General features: G+C 37.9%; 2 protein-coding genes across 3 annotated transcripts; one reads left to right on the top strand and one right to left on the bottom strand.

Moving 5' to 3' along the window:
• The first annotated feature begins 1,815 nt into the window (after positions 1 to 1,815).
• Positions 1,816 to 10,760, top strand: AFH14 (Formin Homology 14). Its single transcript, XM_011029720.1, has 18 exons — positions 1,816 to 1,975; positions 2,141 to 2,253; positions 2,345 to 3,051; positions 3,146 to 3,367; positions 3,449 to 5,166; positions 5,408 to 5,537; positions 6,918 to 6,989; positions 7,091 to 7,189; positions 8,081 to 8,122; positions 8,197 to 8,277; positions 8,359 to 8,409; positions 8,493 to 8,574; positions 8,683 to 8,777; positions 9,141 to 9,212; positions 9,329 to 9,445; positions 9,568 to 9,636; positions 9,731 to 9,797; positions 10,126 to 10,760. Exons 2-18 carry the CDS (start codon positions 2,181 to 2,183, stop codon positions 10,350 to 10,352), a joined length of 3,924 nt encoding a protein of 1,307 aa, XP_011028022.1. The 5' UTR covers positions 1,816 to 1,975; positions 2,141 to 2,180; the 3' UTR covers positions 10,353 to 10,760.
• On the bottom strand, positions 10,755 to 12,554 carry LOC105128176 (ubiquinol oxidase 2, mitochondrial). Of its 2 annotated transcripts, XM_011029722.1 has the most exons (5): positions 11,982 to 12,554; positions 11,741 to 11,869; positions 11,139 to 11,627; positions 10,954 to 11,042; positions 10,755 to 10,828 (listed from the first exon to the last, which is right to left on the bottom strand). In XM_011029722.1, the coding sequence occupies exons 1-4, from the start codon at positions 12,291 to 12,293 to the stop codon at positions 10,983 to 10,985; spliced, it is 990 nt and encodes a 329-aa protein (XP_011028024.1). In that variant the 5' UTR covers positions 12,294 to 12,554; the 3' UTR covers positions 10,755 to 10,828; positions 10,954 to 10,982. The 2 variants fall into 2 exon arrangements, with proteins under 2 accessions (XP_011028024.1, XP_011028023.1); XM_011029721.1 differs by lacking the exon at positions 10,755 to 10,828 and having other exon boundaries at positions 10,857 to 11,042.
• Between the last annotated feature and the right edge of the window lie 1,472 nt (positions 12,555 to 14,026).

Raw genomic sequence — 14,026 nt, 5'->3', positions numbered from 1 at the left:
ACATCCTGCAAGCCCAGTGAGCAGGTAAGGCACCGCGAAGATGACAGACGTGCACAATAAGACTCGAACTCAGGTGCGCACCATAACTAATCCCCACGGTCCACTGAACATCCTATAAGCCCAGTGAGCAGGTAAGGCACCGCGAAGATGACAGATGTGCACAATAAGACTCGAATCCAGGTGCGGAGGAAGGGGACAATGACTTAATACCAGAATACCAAGACCAATATTTTTTTTTTGATTTATGTGGGGTGTCTGGGCCAGCTTACGCGCACCATTACTAATCCTCACGGTCCACTGAACATCCTGCAAGCCCAGTGAGCAGGTAAGGCACCGCGAAGATGACAGACGTGCACAATAAAACTCGAACTCAGGTGCGCACCATAACTAATCCCCACGGTCCACTGAACATTCTATAAGCCCAGTGAGTAGGTAAGGCACCGCGAAGATGACAGACGTGCACAATAAGACTCGAACTCAGGTGCGCACCATAACTAATCCCCACGGTCCACTGAACATCCTATAAGCCCAGTGAGCAGGTAAGGCACCGCGAAGATGACAGATGTGCACAATAAGACTCGAATCCAGGTGCGGAGGAAGGGGACAAACCCCTCCCACCGCTGGGCTAGAACCTTACTTGCCCAAGACCAGCATTTTGTTATGACTAGGTGATGGCTTCATTTTGATAGGGATGCTGCCGCAAACATAGTGGAACGATCATATTTCCATGGTGCCCTGGCTGCTATTTTCAAGCATTGGATCAGGATTTTTACCAGAAGGGCTTGTGTATTTCAGTTAGATCAGTACTGGAGACTACCAGTCAGAAAATTCTATTGAACAGAAGGATACTAGAAATATAATATTCACGTTGACAAGAGGCATCATCTCTGGTCAGAATTCCATTAAGATCTCCAATAATTCTGGCCAACCATATTTCTAAGTTTCTCTGGATTTCTTTTAAGTTGTTTCTCATGGAGTCGAAGGAACGTCTCTTGGTGAGCTTGGCCTGGCTCCCCACCTCGTGTCCATAGCAGTTCTTACCAGTCTCATTTTGTAATGCCATCAGCTTCCGTCCGCTGTCAAATGCTTCAAGCAAAAATTCTGTTCATAGGGATCTCTAATTTTTTTTAAAAAAATTTAATTGTTGTTTGATATTCAATGCCAACCTATCACTAACTAAAAGAATATTTATTTTTAAATTTTCAAAATATTTTTTTAAATTAAAATTTTCTTTATTTTAATTTTTTTTTTATTTTTTTTGTATATTTATTTTTAGATTTTAAAAATATTTTTTAAAATTAAAATCTATTCTATTTTAAATTTATTTTTTAATATTTTTCTATTATTTTAATGTATTGATCTTAAATATAATTTTTTTAAAATAAAAAATTGTATTTATCTTAAATATAATTTTTTTAAATAAAAAATATTATTTAAATATATTTTTATATGAAAAACATTTTACAATACTTCTGAAACCCCCAAAAGTTTAATTGATATTTGTATTAAAAAATAATTTTTAGTAATTTTAATATAATAATATAAAAAAATATAAAAAAAATATAGTTTTACAAAATAATCAGCATCACAAAATCTCGGGAACGATTGTTGTGGCTGGGAATAGGAAGTACTCAATTATTACTTGACAAGTAAAAGACATAAATAACCTCTGAGAGGCTCTTTCAAAATCAACCACATCGATCCTCAAGCTGGGGCCTTTTATCGTCTTTCCAAATAAAGGCCACCTTGCAATGGGCTTCTTACCACCAAATGGGCCAGAACACGTATCTGGGTTCCATAATTATTTAATTTTCAAAAAACCAGCAGACGAGATAGGAGAAAAAACTGTCTCCACTCCTGCCTCCTTGCCTTCCCGTTCCCAAATTGAAAATTCAAAAAACTGAAAAAGGTAAAGCAGCACTACTACCACCGCTCTCAAATCTGAAAGAAAACACGCAGTTTGCCTCTCCTTCAGGCGTTTTTCTTTCTCACTTCACTTCTCTTTCTGTTTGGCAGCTTAGAAAGTTTAACCAAGCCTAGAATTGTTCAAATTTCAAATTTATCTCTTCATTTCAATTAATTTATTTTTCCTTGTAGCTTAATCAAAAAAATTTCTAAGTTTTTTGCTATCCTTCCTCAGGTTACAACAAACAAACACATGTAAATTTATTTTGACAGAAATGTCCCTCCTCAGTAGATTCTTTTACCGGAGACCTCCTGATGGCTTACTCGAATTTGTTGATAGAGTTTACGGTAATTAATTTTCGATTTATTTAATTTTCACAACATGTAGCGCTCTGTGTGTTAATTCTATGTGTTTTTGTTGATTATGTGTGTTTTGCAGTGTTTGATTCTTGTTTTTCCACTGATGTATTACCGGATGGAATGTACCAAATTTACCTGCACGAAATAATAACTGAATTATATGAGGAATTTCCGGACTCTTCTTTTCTGGCCTTTAATTTTCGGGAAGGCGAGAAACGGAGTCAGCTTGCAGAAATTTTATGTCAGTATGATGTTACTGTAATGGATTATCCGCGGCAGTATGAGGGTTGTCCATTGCTGCCATTGTCTTTGATTCAGCATTTTCTTCGTGTTTGTGAGAGTTGGCTTACGAAAGGGAATCATCAGAATGTTATCCTTTTTCACTGTGAGAGAGGGAGTTGGCCATTGTTGGCATTTCTTCTGGCCAGTTTCTTGATTTTTAGGAAGTTGCATAGTGGTGAGAAGAGGACTCTTGAGATTGTTCATAAAGAGGCTCCTAAAGGGTTCTTGCAGCTCTTGTCGCCGCTCAATCCTTTTCCATCTCAACTTCGTTATCTTCAGTATGTGGCTAGGAGAAATATAGCACCTGAGTGGCCACCTCCTGAACGGGCGCTTTCTTTGGATTGTGTCATTTTTCGTGCCATTCCCAGTTTTGATGCTGGAAATGGGTGTAGGCCAATCATTCGTATTTTTGGTAGGAACTTACACACAAAGGGTGGACTTTCTACGCAGATGCTCTTCTCTATGTCTAAGAAGAAGAAGTCTGCCCTTCGGCACTACTGCCAGGTGAGGGGCTTGCTGTTCTATGCCATTTCATATTACTTTATACTCAATTTCTCTTTCCCAAGGCAATGTGAAATTGACTGTTCTTTCTTTGCAGGCGGACTGTGACGTGATAAAGATTGACATTCAATGTTTGGTGCAAGGAGATGTTGTCTTGGAGTGTCTGCATTTGGACTTGGATTCTGAAAGGGAAGTTATGATGTTTCGTGTAATGTTTAATACCGCTTTTATTCGATCCAATATATTGATACTCAATTCTGACAATTTGGACATTCTTTGGGATTCAAAAGAGCGGTATCCAAAAGGCTTCCGTGCAGAGGTGAATTAATTATCAAATGAACCGTTTCTTTTCTTTCTCAATTTTGCATTCCATTTGATTAAATTACATGTCAAAGTTCAGGTTCTGTTTGGGGAGGTTGAGAGCATCTCCTCTCCGAAAGCCCCAACTACAATTTTAAATGGTGAGGAAAAAGGTGGATTGCCAATTGAAGCCTTTTCAAGAGTTCAAGAGCTATTTAGTGGCGTTGAGTGGGTTGATAGCAGTGACGATGCTGCATTGTGGTTGCTTAAACAGCTATCAGTCATTAGTGATGCCAGAGAATTTTCAAGAATGCAAAGTCAAGCGAGTTCATATGCATCACCTGTTGATTCTGAAGATGAAAATAATGCATCTAGCACTGCTGATAGTTCGGATGAAGCATTTGATTATGTTTCCAAGTCTACAGCTGAAGGAATGAAACCATTGATGTCAAATACTGTTGAGTCAGTTCCCTTATCTTCTGAAAGTAATGATCCACAGGATTTGGATCTAACTACAGACCCTCCACCTCAAGTTTCAGTCAAGGGTGTACCATTTTCTCTTCATCAACAACTATCAGTTGCAGGTGTAGAAACTCTGACTTCTCCATGCCCCCCTCAACCCCCTCCACCACCCCCTGTTGCTCGCACACCACCACCACCTCCACCACCAGCTCCACTAGACCCATACCCTCCTCCCCCCCCTCTGCCACCATCACCTCCTCAACGTCCCTCTACTGCTACTACCAATAGTAAATCTCCACCCCCGCCTCCACCACCACCTCCTCTTCCCAATGTCTCTAGTGGAGATTTATCAACAACTTCAGTTCCCACTAGTAAAAGAGACATTCCACCACCTCCTTGTCCACCTCCCCCTCCCAACTTCTTCAATAAAGATGCTTCTTTACCACCTGCCTCTCATAATACATGTCTGCTACCACCACCACCACCTCCTCCTCCTCCTCCTAACTTCAGTAAAGATTCTGGTGCACCACCTCCTCCCACCTGCAGAGGCCCACCACCACCACCTCCTCCTCCTCTTCCTAACTTCAGTAAAGATTCTGTTACACCACCTCCTCCCACCGGCAGAGGCCCACCACCACCACCCCCTCCACCTCCCCTCTTGAGTTCTTCTAAAGGCCCACCACCTCCTCCTATTTCTTCTAAAAATAGACAATCCTCTGTGCCACAGCGGCTTCCAGTGCCTCCACCACCACCACCATTGCCACCATTCTCAATGAGTACAACTAATAATATTAAAACATCACCACAACAGCCGCCGCCGCCGCCACCCCCTCCTCCTCCTACGACACTGTCTTCAAGTTCAAAATCTACCGCTAGTTGTATTGTTGGGGCACCACCTCCTCCACCTCCGCCTCTGCCTTCTTTTGGTTGCAACCCTGCTAATGTCCCAAGGCCACCACCTCCTCCTCCTCCTCCTCCTGGTCGCAATCCTACTAATGCCCCAAGGCCACCTCCTCCTCCATCTGGACCTACACGTCTCACTTCCACAGCACCGCCTCCGCCACCCAAGCCTCCTGCAGCTCCCCCTCCACCACCTGGTCGTGCCTCAGTACCAGGTCCACCTCCACCTCCACCTCCTGGAGCAAAGGGCTCTAACGTGCCACCACCTCCACCTCCATCTGCAGGAAGAGGAAAAGCTTCTTTAGGGGCAAGTAGCCATGTAAGAGGTCGAAGTGCTGGTGGGTCTGGTAATGCCCCCAAGAGAGCTTCTCTAAAGCCCTTGCATTGGGTGAAAGTTACTCGAGCAATGCAAGGGAGTTTGTGGGCTGACTCTCAAAAACAGGAAAACCAATCAAGGTTTGTGCATATGGTTAAAGATCAACATTACATTGCCTGCTTGATAGCTCATTTAGATGCACATATATCCTTTATGCTGAATAACTTTGACAAATGTACACAAATTTTACTTGGAACTCACAGAATGAATTCAGAAACTCTCCAATAGTTCAACCACCCATTTTATGTTTCCCCCTTTCCATATGTTGTAGCATGTACCTTGCTTGCATTAGTGATCTCACCCGATGAATGTTGATAGCAGGGCTCCTGAGATTGATATATCAGAGCTTGAAAGTTTGTTCTCAGCAGCCTCTGTTTCAGATGGGAAAGGCAGTATTAAAGCTGGAGGTCGACGTGGTTCTCACATGAACAAGCCTGAGAAAGTGCAATTGGTAAGGTGTTTTATTTGTTTAAGTGGGTGCACACTTATTTCATTGTATTAGTCCAAATTCTCTGTTTCAGTAATATATTTTCAAGAAGAGAGAATCAATGAGATAACTTGCTACTTTAAACAATAAGTCTACTTTTTGAAGCAAAAGCGTTAATTTTTCTTTTCAAAATAAGGGCTAAGCTTTTAATTTGAATAATATCAGAAGTTTAACCTGGAGAACTAACAGTTAATAAATTTCATGTCAAACCTGAAAGCTGTATAATAGGAGATTAAGGCTGATCTAAGGAACCTAGTTTATAATGCCTAGTAGGCAGGATTGGGAATCCGAACTCTACTTCTATGGATGAAGTTCGAAAATTAGCTTGAAAAAATGTCCATTACAAGGGAGCAGAATTGATGCTTTCATAGAGTTTAGAAGTAACAATTCAAAGTTCCCCATATTGCTGCGTATTATGGGCAAGCCATAATTCTTGTTGATTACTAGATTTTCCCTCAGATTGAACTCAAGGTTTTGGTGCTTGAATTAAATCATAAAATGAATCTAGCATAAATTGGTTGATTGGTGCGCTACGAACTCCCAATTTTCTCAGTATGATGAACACCAAAATCAATATTGTCAAGTATGTGAAAGTAAGAAGCAACAACACTAGAAACAAGTAAGTGATAAAGAAAATAACAATAAAGTATGGAGCTCTGGAGCCGCTTGAAGAATCTCAAGGACTTTAATGCTTGAAATTGAGTGATCTCACAATACAACTTCCAATAACTGACTTTCTTAACCATCTTTGCTCCTTTTGCACCATAGTTTGCAAACTAGAGTATTGTAATTACAAGTTTTAAATTTGATATTGAGCTGGTTTACACATTGTCACATAAAAGAAGTGGCTTTAAATCCTTCAAATTAGTGAGCTGATGCTTCAAAGCCAGTGATATAGTCACAACCACCTAGAAATCTTCTTCTTTTTGTGCATGCGCATGTGTGTAGAGTCATTTTTTTCTTCTGCAGCTATTTTTACTGTGATCATTGTCAAAATAACAAAGTGAGATCTTTTCATGTAAATCATAGACATTTTACTTATTGGCACTTATGACAATTGAAATTTGACGTTTGATTTACCTGTACCATGCCTGTAGTGGGATTGATCATATGAAAATTGAAAATGAGCTAGTCTACTGTTGTGCAACAATTGGATATAATGATGTTTCAAATACTCATTTTCTCACTGATTTTTAAATTTGGCATCTGCTGAACACAACTGGTAAAAGGGAAGTGCTTTTAACTCTTCCCACTTTGATCAAGAAATATCTTCTCTTTGAATTCAGAAGTACAAAGAGTTATCTTTATCATGACTCGAGTTTTTGGTTGAATTTCTTTCTGTAGGTAGACTTGCGAAGAGCCTATAATTGTGAAATAATGCTCACAAAAATTAAAATTCCTTTGCCAGACATGATTGTAAGTCCATCTTTCTTGTCAGCTACTTTACAACTTGTATCATTCAGTTGGCTTGGACTGAATTTAGCTTTCCTAATTTTTATCTTCATCTGTATGTTCAGAAAGCAGTTCTAGCTTTGGATTCCTCAGCTCTAGACATTGACCAGGTTGAGAACCTCATCAAATTTTGTCCTACCAAGGAAGAAATGGAAATGCTGAGGGTAATCTATTCTTTTATCAGCTAACAATATATCACATATGTTCATACATGCTACTTTGTCACATTTGATTCTTGTATCTAACTCGTGACTCTGAAAAAAAGAAGAGAATATCGACAAGAAATTCAAATAATTAAAGATGTGCTGATTATGTTGTTTTCTGATATAACCAAAATATATTTTTAAAGAGCATGGAGTTAAATATAGAGCAACTAAATTAGAAAAAGAAAATACTATAAAGAAAAGAATGAGAAAAATGAACAGTACAATCATTCATTTGATGTGCAAATTACAATGATTTGTTAGTCTTCACAAAATTATGACTCCAGTATGCAAATATTTGCAAGTCATAACAATTCAGTACAAAAGTGTTGTGGTAGCACACCAAATATTTGCAAGTCTCAATAATATTGTCTCTTTTACTATGTTATAGATTTTTTAGGCTCGAGTTTCTGGAGCACACTTGCAATGAATGTCTCATGTGAGATCTTGCTGCTTCGATGTTTAAGACGTTTCAGTTTAAAGGGAGCCTTTTGGCCTTTTTTTATATGAGAGAAAAGTACATGCTAGTTTATTTTGTTTTTCCTTTGGTATGGTGAAACGCAAGTGTGAAGTAGTATTAACTGCATGGATGGTGTGAGATATGTTATAGGGATGCATGATGGCTAATTGTAGGTAACATTTATGAATCAAAACCCAAGTTTTCTTAACAACAAAATTAATCCTTTAAATATTGTAATATAATCAACAAAACAAAGCCTTAGCAGATTAAATAATTTAAAAAATACACCAACCAAATTTATGGTGACAGTATGAGTCATGCAAATTTGTTATGCTTATTTGCGTTGTGTCATTTATTTGCTGTTACTTACATTCTCTTGTTAATATTTGCAGAATTATACAGGTGACAAGGAAATGCTTGGAAAGTGTGAACAGGTAAATTCCAATGCTGTTACCTTGAATGCATGCACTTCTCGTATCTAGATGGCTAACAAGATTTTGTTGCTCAGTTTTTCCTGGAGTTGATGAAGGTTCCACGAGTTGAAGCTAAGTTGCGAGTATTTGCATTCAGAATTACTTTTTCTAGTCAGGTATATTTCTGGATTACTCATATTTGATTCAGAATGCTATCATCATGGGATAACTTGGCATTCATCATATGTTTTCCTCAGGTGGATGACTTAAGACGAAATCTGAATAGTATAAATGATGCTACTAGAGAGGTATCTTTAAAAATAAATTGGTTATGAAGTACGAAGATGGATGTTTGTTTGTTCTACATATGTAATGCACAATATACTTTCAGGTAAAAGAATCTGCGAAATTGCGTCAGATAATGCAAACAATTCTCACTCTGGGAAATGCTTTGAATCAGGGCACTGCACGAGGTATCACTCTGCTTGTGAAAGTTATAGTTTCTTTTGTTTAAATTTGCTGGCCTTGTACCTCTTCTTGTATTATAGATTCTCATTTCATACTACTCTTCTTTATTGCAGGATCTGCTGTAGGATTCAAATTGGACAGTCTTCTTAAATTATCAGATACTCGTGCAAGAAACAATAAAATGACATTAATGCACTACTTGTGCAAGGTAGATAAGCTTAAACTATAAACTTCAAATTATCATAGTTTTAGCTGAGTAAGTGTTACAACATTTAATGCTTGATATTCTCATTTTTTTTGTCATTTCCTTGAAGAACTTGCTACTAACAAAGAACAGAAAATATGATTGCCAGTGTTCTACTTGTTTGATGAATATGTCTTCATATATAGGTTTAGATTATACACTTAGACTATTGCTATTCTGATTGTTTAATGCTATATTTTATAACTGATTGACCTTTTTGCTGTGTTTAATTTATTCTTATGAATTTAGATGTGTCCCACTTTTGTAAATTTTGCACAAAAATTCTTCTAATGGGATGCCTTAATTGTTCTGTTGTCTTGATTCTAGCTACTAGCTGAGAAAATGCCGGAGTTACTAGACTTTGATAAGGACCTTGTTCATTTAGAAGCTGCCTCTAAGGTATCCTTAATAGATTCTTTGCGCTAGCTTCTTCCTTGATTACTTGTAACTTGCTGATTGTCACTGAAGCCGATATGATCTCTTATCACTTGTTTCCTTCTGCTTTGGTTTACCAGATTCAACTGAAAACTCTGGCTGAAGAAATGCAAGCTGTGAGTAAAGGCCTTGAAAAGGTTGAGCAAGAACTCACCACTTCAGTAAATGATGGTGCCATCTCCACTGGCTTTCAAAAGGTGAGCATGAGTACAGATGCTTGGCTACATTTTTAAGCTCACAAAGATAACCTTGAGTATGATTTTCTTAGTATTGATATATTCATTTATGTCTCTTGAACTAACATTTTCCCCCTTTACAGGTCTTGAAGAATTTCCTTGACACTGCTGAATCTGAAGTTAGGTCACTTATCTCATTATATTCTGAAGTGGTAAGGCCCCAACAAACTCTAGATGTTCGTACTATGTAGTTATTACATGCAGTTACTGGTTTTATCCCTCAATTCTTCATTCTTTATCTTTCAGGGAAGAAATGCAGATTCCTTGTCTCAGTACTTTGGAGAGGATCCGGCTCGTTGTCCCTTTGAACAAGGTTAATCACCAATGCTTTTTGTTTATTTCTTCTTTTCATATGATGCAGTATAGTTCACTTGATGTTGTTTTTGGCATTTGTGCAATAATAGGTATACACGATTTGGCATATTCTGAATTTTTTTTCCCTGGCATGGAAGTTCTGATTGATTGTGTCATTGTTGATTCTTCTGTAATGAATCATAAAAAAACAAACAAGCTAACAAAAACCGAAATTCTTATTTGTCATTTTGTGGATTTTGAAGCTGTCTTTGCAATCTCATAGAAATTAGTTTTATAATGTCAGTGGTGTTAACTGATGTTCCTTTTGTCATGCTTGCATTTTGCAGTGACACAGATCTTGGTTGTTTTTGTTAAATTGTTCAAAAAGTCACGAGAGGAGAATGAAAGACAGGCTGATGTTGAAAAGAAGAAATTGGAAAAGGAAGCCATGAAAGAAAAGGCAACCGCTAATTTATCTGCTAGGAAAGATGGTGTTGATAGCGATAAGTCAATGCTTGGCTTTCAAATTCAGAAAGAACTTCTTAATCATGGTTCTAATCACACGACAACCTGAAGGAGATTCTTGGAGGAGGTTAGTCTTGCATGCTAATGGGCAGCATCCGCGGTTCCTCAAAGCCACGTTAAAAGCAATATAATATTGCTTTACAGAGCCAAATGCAACTCAACAATGTGTTAAATTTTACTTGCTGAGAACCAGGAATTTCATGGCGACGGCACAAACCCTTTTTTCTGGTCATGGACGGAGCAATCCCCACATATGCCTTAGGTATTATATATAGCCCCCACAAACTGTACATAGCACATGAAATCTGTCATCACCTCCACGTAGTTCCCATCCCAAGTGATGATATTTATGATAATGTATCACTGTAGAGAATCAAAACTTTGTGGCAGTGGCTGTCGTTCCCCGGAGAACTAGTTTTGCAGATAATGATATCTGATATCGGTTCTTTTCAGCGCAGTCAATAGCATTATTGAAAGTTTCTATGTTGCCTTCGTGATGTTAAAAGATTCACTTCGGTGATTTTACTGCAGTATAAGAACAAGGCCATTCGTATCAAAGAATACAAAAAAGCTAATTTTTTTTTAAGAATAACGTAGTACAATGGAATGAATCTGATGGCTTTGGGAGCATGTCAAAGCTACACACACACTTTCATAAATTCAGGATCGCCTTAAAGAATTAATGATATCCGATTGGAGCAGGCGTATCCTTTAGCTCTTGTCCTTGACATTGAATGTCCTGCAATTCAGAAAATTCAATAAAATCAGATAAATCCGACCACAAATGCCACCTACAGGGACAGCAATTTTCACGGCTGCAAGCGTAAATTCTTACCGATGCGTAGTGGTTAAGGTCTCGGTGATGTGCTTCATCAGCTCTTATAACGAACACAACATCACGAAGCGTGGAGTTGGGAGGCAAGCGCCAGTAGTCAATGGCAATAGCAGGGGCAGGCACGTTCTCGAAACTACCGTTGTCCAAGTCCTTGAGGAACTCTGAGTAGGAGTTGACTGCCTCCTCTTCCAAGTACCCTACTATACGGTGTGCAAGCTTCGGAGAGGCTAAATATGCCAGAAAATAAGCATTGAAGAAGACACCTTGGACAGCAAATACAAGGGCTCGTTCGTACCACTGGGGCTTAGCTATTTCAATGAAGGTCATAAGATGCATCCGCTCGTTCTCAGCTTCTTCTAAAAGAGCTTTTATCCAGCCACCACTTTGCTCGAATCGTCGTAGTGATTTGCAATGCAAGAGCATCCCTCCAACCATGCCTGGAACAGCAGCTACTGTCTCTAGCAGCATGGCATGGCACATATGCCGTCTCTATCACAATTGATGAAAATTTAGCTCGTAAGTTATTAGATTCTGATGTCTCAAGCACAGGGAATTCTGTTTTATAAACTTCGGCACAGCAAAAGATTGTGTAGGATAGCTACCTGGAAGAACAAGTACGTGGGGTATTTGAGGACCTGGACGGTCCAGTAGGCAAATTTATCCATTGTTGTACCAGGCTTATGGTGCTTCGTCACATCAATTGAGATGTCAGGTTTGTAGGACTCCCATGGCTGCAAATCAGGAAACGAAAATGCTTCAATTATTCAAGTAGACATGCAAACTCAGTTCAGTAAGTTCGCGGATTTGACAATTGCAGCAGTGGATTAATATAAATGCACATACCCTGAAGCAGTTCCACTTCCAAGCTGTGCCATCCTCCTTGACGATCTTGGGGGGAGTCACACCCCAATAGCTCACGATGGCCTTACCATCTTCTGTAGTAAATGAATTGGCAGCTGCCTTTGGTTTCTCCTCTTCACTTGGCATAACAGGTGGTGCTGAAGCACTCCAACCTCGGACCCCATAAGAAGCAAATCTGGTCGAGCTCATGCCTGAAGTTGCAGGCCTAGAAAAACTGGTTGTAGTTGACAAGAAACGAGGGCCAAGTTGCCCCAGAAGCAACCTGGAAACCTTTGTTGCTGCGCTCTGACTCATAATCAAAGACGAAGAGTAATGTGAAAAACAATATTGTGATCTTGCTTTGTTAGTGTTATTGTTGTGTATGATGGAGGCTGGTTCTTGCAAGAAGTATTTATATAGCTGTGTAGGTCTATGATTACAATATCATGTTTGCAATCTCATGAGAAATCGGAAATGAGGAGGAAAGGCGAGAAAGATGGCTGAAAATAAAAAGCGTTGCCTGGTTTGACACGCTCCATTTTCTCGGAGTTCCTACTTGGATGGGATAGATGGGATAGGTACTCTCGCATGTGCTTCTTAGAAACCACGAGGACAACTGTTAAATTTCCTGCGCGTTTTAATTTTTTTTCATATTAATGTTAAAAATACATTATTTATATATATTTCTAAGAAATTATTTAAAAAATCATATTAAACAGATACTATTTATTTAAAACAGGAAAGGATGTGAAAGGAGAACCAACAACGACAAAAAAGAAGGAGAAAATTCTATGCTCTGATCCTTTTTCACAATGATTGAGGTTCAAATTTTTATTTTTATTTTTTAAGTGATCAATTAGCAAAAACATGACAAGTTAAAATGTCAATGATTGAAAGGTAAATGCAACAAGCCCAAAAATAAATAAATAAATAAATAAAACGATAATGATAATCCAATGTAAATGCCTGAACATGAAGTTTCTGGATATTTGATATTTCTGTGCTGAAATTGTCCCTTCCCACCTATAAAAGACTTGAAATTTAACAAATTTGTTTGGGAGGCACGTCATTACACTTGAAACTTTATAGTCAAAGGTCAATCCTGGGGGGCAGTATGGACCACATTCGGATTGGGCCACGACAAGCAGGATGGACTGGTCTGGATATTAAGGTGGAAAGGACCTTAGAGACTTATTTAAGGCATCACATGTTTAAGGCATGGCTGTTTCACCTTCCCAGTCCCCCCCCGTGTCTATAACAACAGAATAGGGCGTGGCGCGGTAAGGTGAATAATCATGTTATATATATATATGTAGCGATTAAAATAAGTGGCGCGGCACAGGAGAAACTAGTAAGGTGAAATAGAAAACGGCATTAAACTAGTAAGGTGAACTGGTAAGGTGAATAATCATGCTATATATATATATATATATATATATATATATATGTAGCGATTAAAATAAATGTTTGCAAGGATTTGAAATTAGGAAAAAATTATTGTTTTTAGTTAGAATTATTTTTTTATTAATGCATTTCTTTTGTGGTATAATTATTACTTTTTTAAAAATAAGAAATTGTATTTTTTTAATCAAAATTAGAAATCTTTTATTCATGTTTTTTTTCCTTGAACAAAGCAGAAGCACAACTTATATTAATTATTTCTTTATATTATGATTCTGAAGCAACTATATCTCATATTTATAATAATAAATCAAGATATACAAGTATTCAACATGAATATATTTAAGAATTAATTATAAATGAGGTAATTATTATTGTTCACATAAAGTTTGTGAATACTTTAATGGATATGCTCACAAAAGAGTTATCTAAGAATATTATAAGAAAACACCTAATCGAATGAGTTGAAATATTTTATCAAAGATACTGGTATTGGTAACTCAACTTTAGATTAGCAAAAAGTATATATCTAAGTTTAATAGATAATAACAAGTTAATATATAGCATTTGTTGGGCATTAATAATTCATTTTAAACCATATTTTAATAATATTTAGTGCATTTTATTACATAAAGAAAGATGAGTAT

The sequence above is a fragment of the Populus euphratica genome, unplaced genomic scaffold, assembly GCF_000495115.2.
Source record: "Populus euphratica unplaced genomic scaffold, PopEup_1.0 scaffold49.1, whole genome shotgun sequence".
Taxonomy (NCBI): Eukaryota; Viridiplantae; Streptophyta; class Magnoliopsida; order Malpighiales; family Salicaceae; genus Populus; species Populus euphratica.
Note: the sequence above shows the minus strand (reverse complement) of the source record. Positions and strands in the feature narration are given on the sequence as shown.

Bases quoted from the DNA above. Each gene is read 5' to 3' on its own strand.
- AFH14 (XM_011029720.1), top strand. From the start codon at position 2,181: ATGTCCCTCCTCAGTAGATTCTTTTACCGGAGACCTCCTGATGGCTTA. The intron at 8,278-8,358 runs GTATATTTCTGG...TGTTTTCCTCAG, and splicing joins GAATTACTTTTTCTAGTCAG to GTGGATGACTTAAGACGAAA. The intron at 8,575-8,682 runs GTATCACTCTGC...TCTTTATTGCAG, and splicing joins GAATCAGGGCACTGCACGAG to GATCTGCTGTAGGATTCAAA.
- LOC105128176 (XM_011029722.1), bottom strand. From the start codon at position 12,293: ATGAGTCAGAGCGCAGCAACAAAGGTTTCCAGGTTGCTTCTGGGGCAA. The intron at 11,870-11,981 runs GTATGTGCATTT...CCTGATTTGCAG, and splicing joins GGAAGTGGAACTGCTTCAGG to CCATGGGAGTCCTACAAACC. The intron at 11,043-11,138 runs GTAAGAATTTAC...TCTGAATTGCAG, and splicing joins ACCTTAACCACTACGCATCG to GACATTCAATGTCAAGGACA.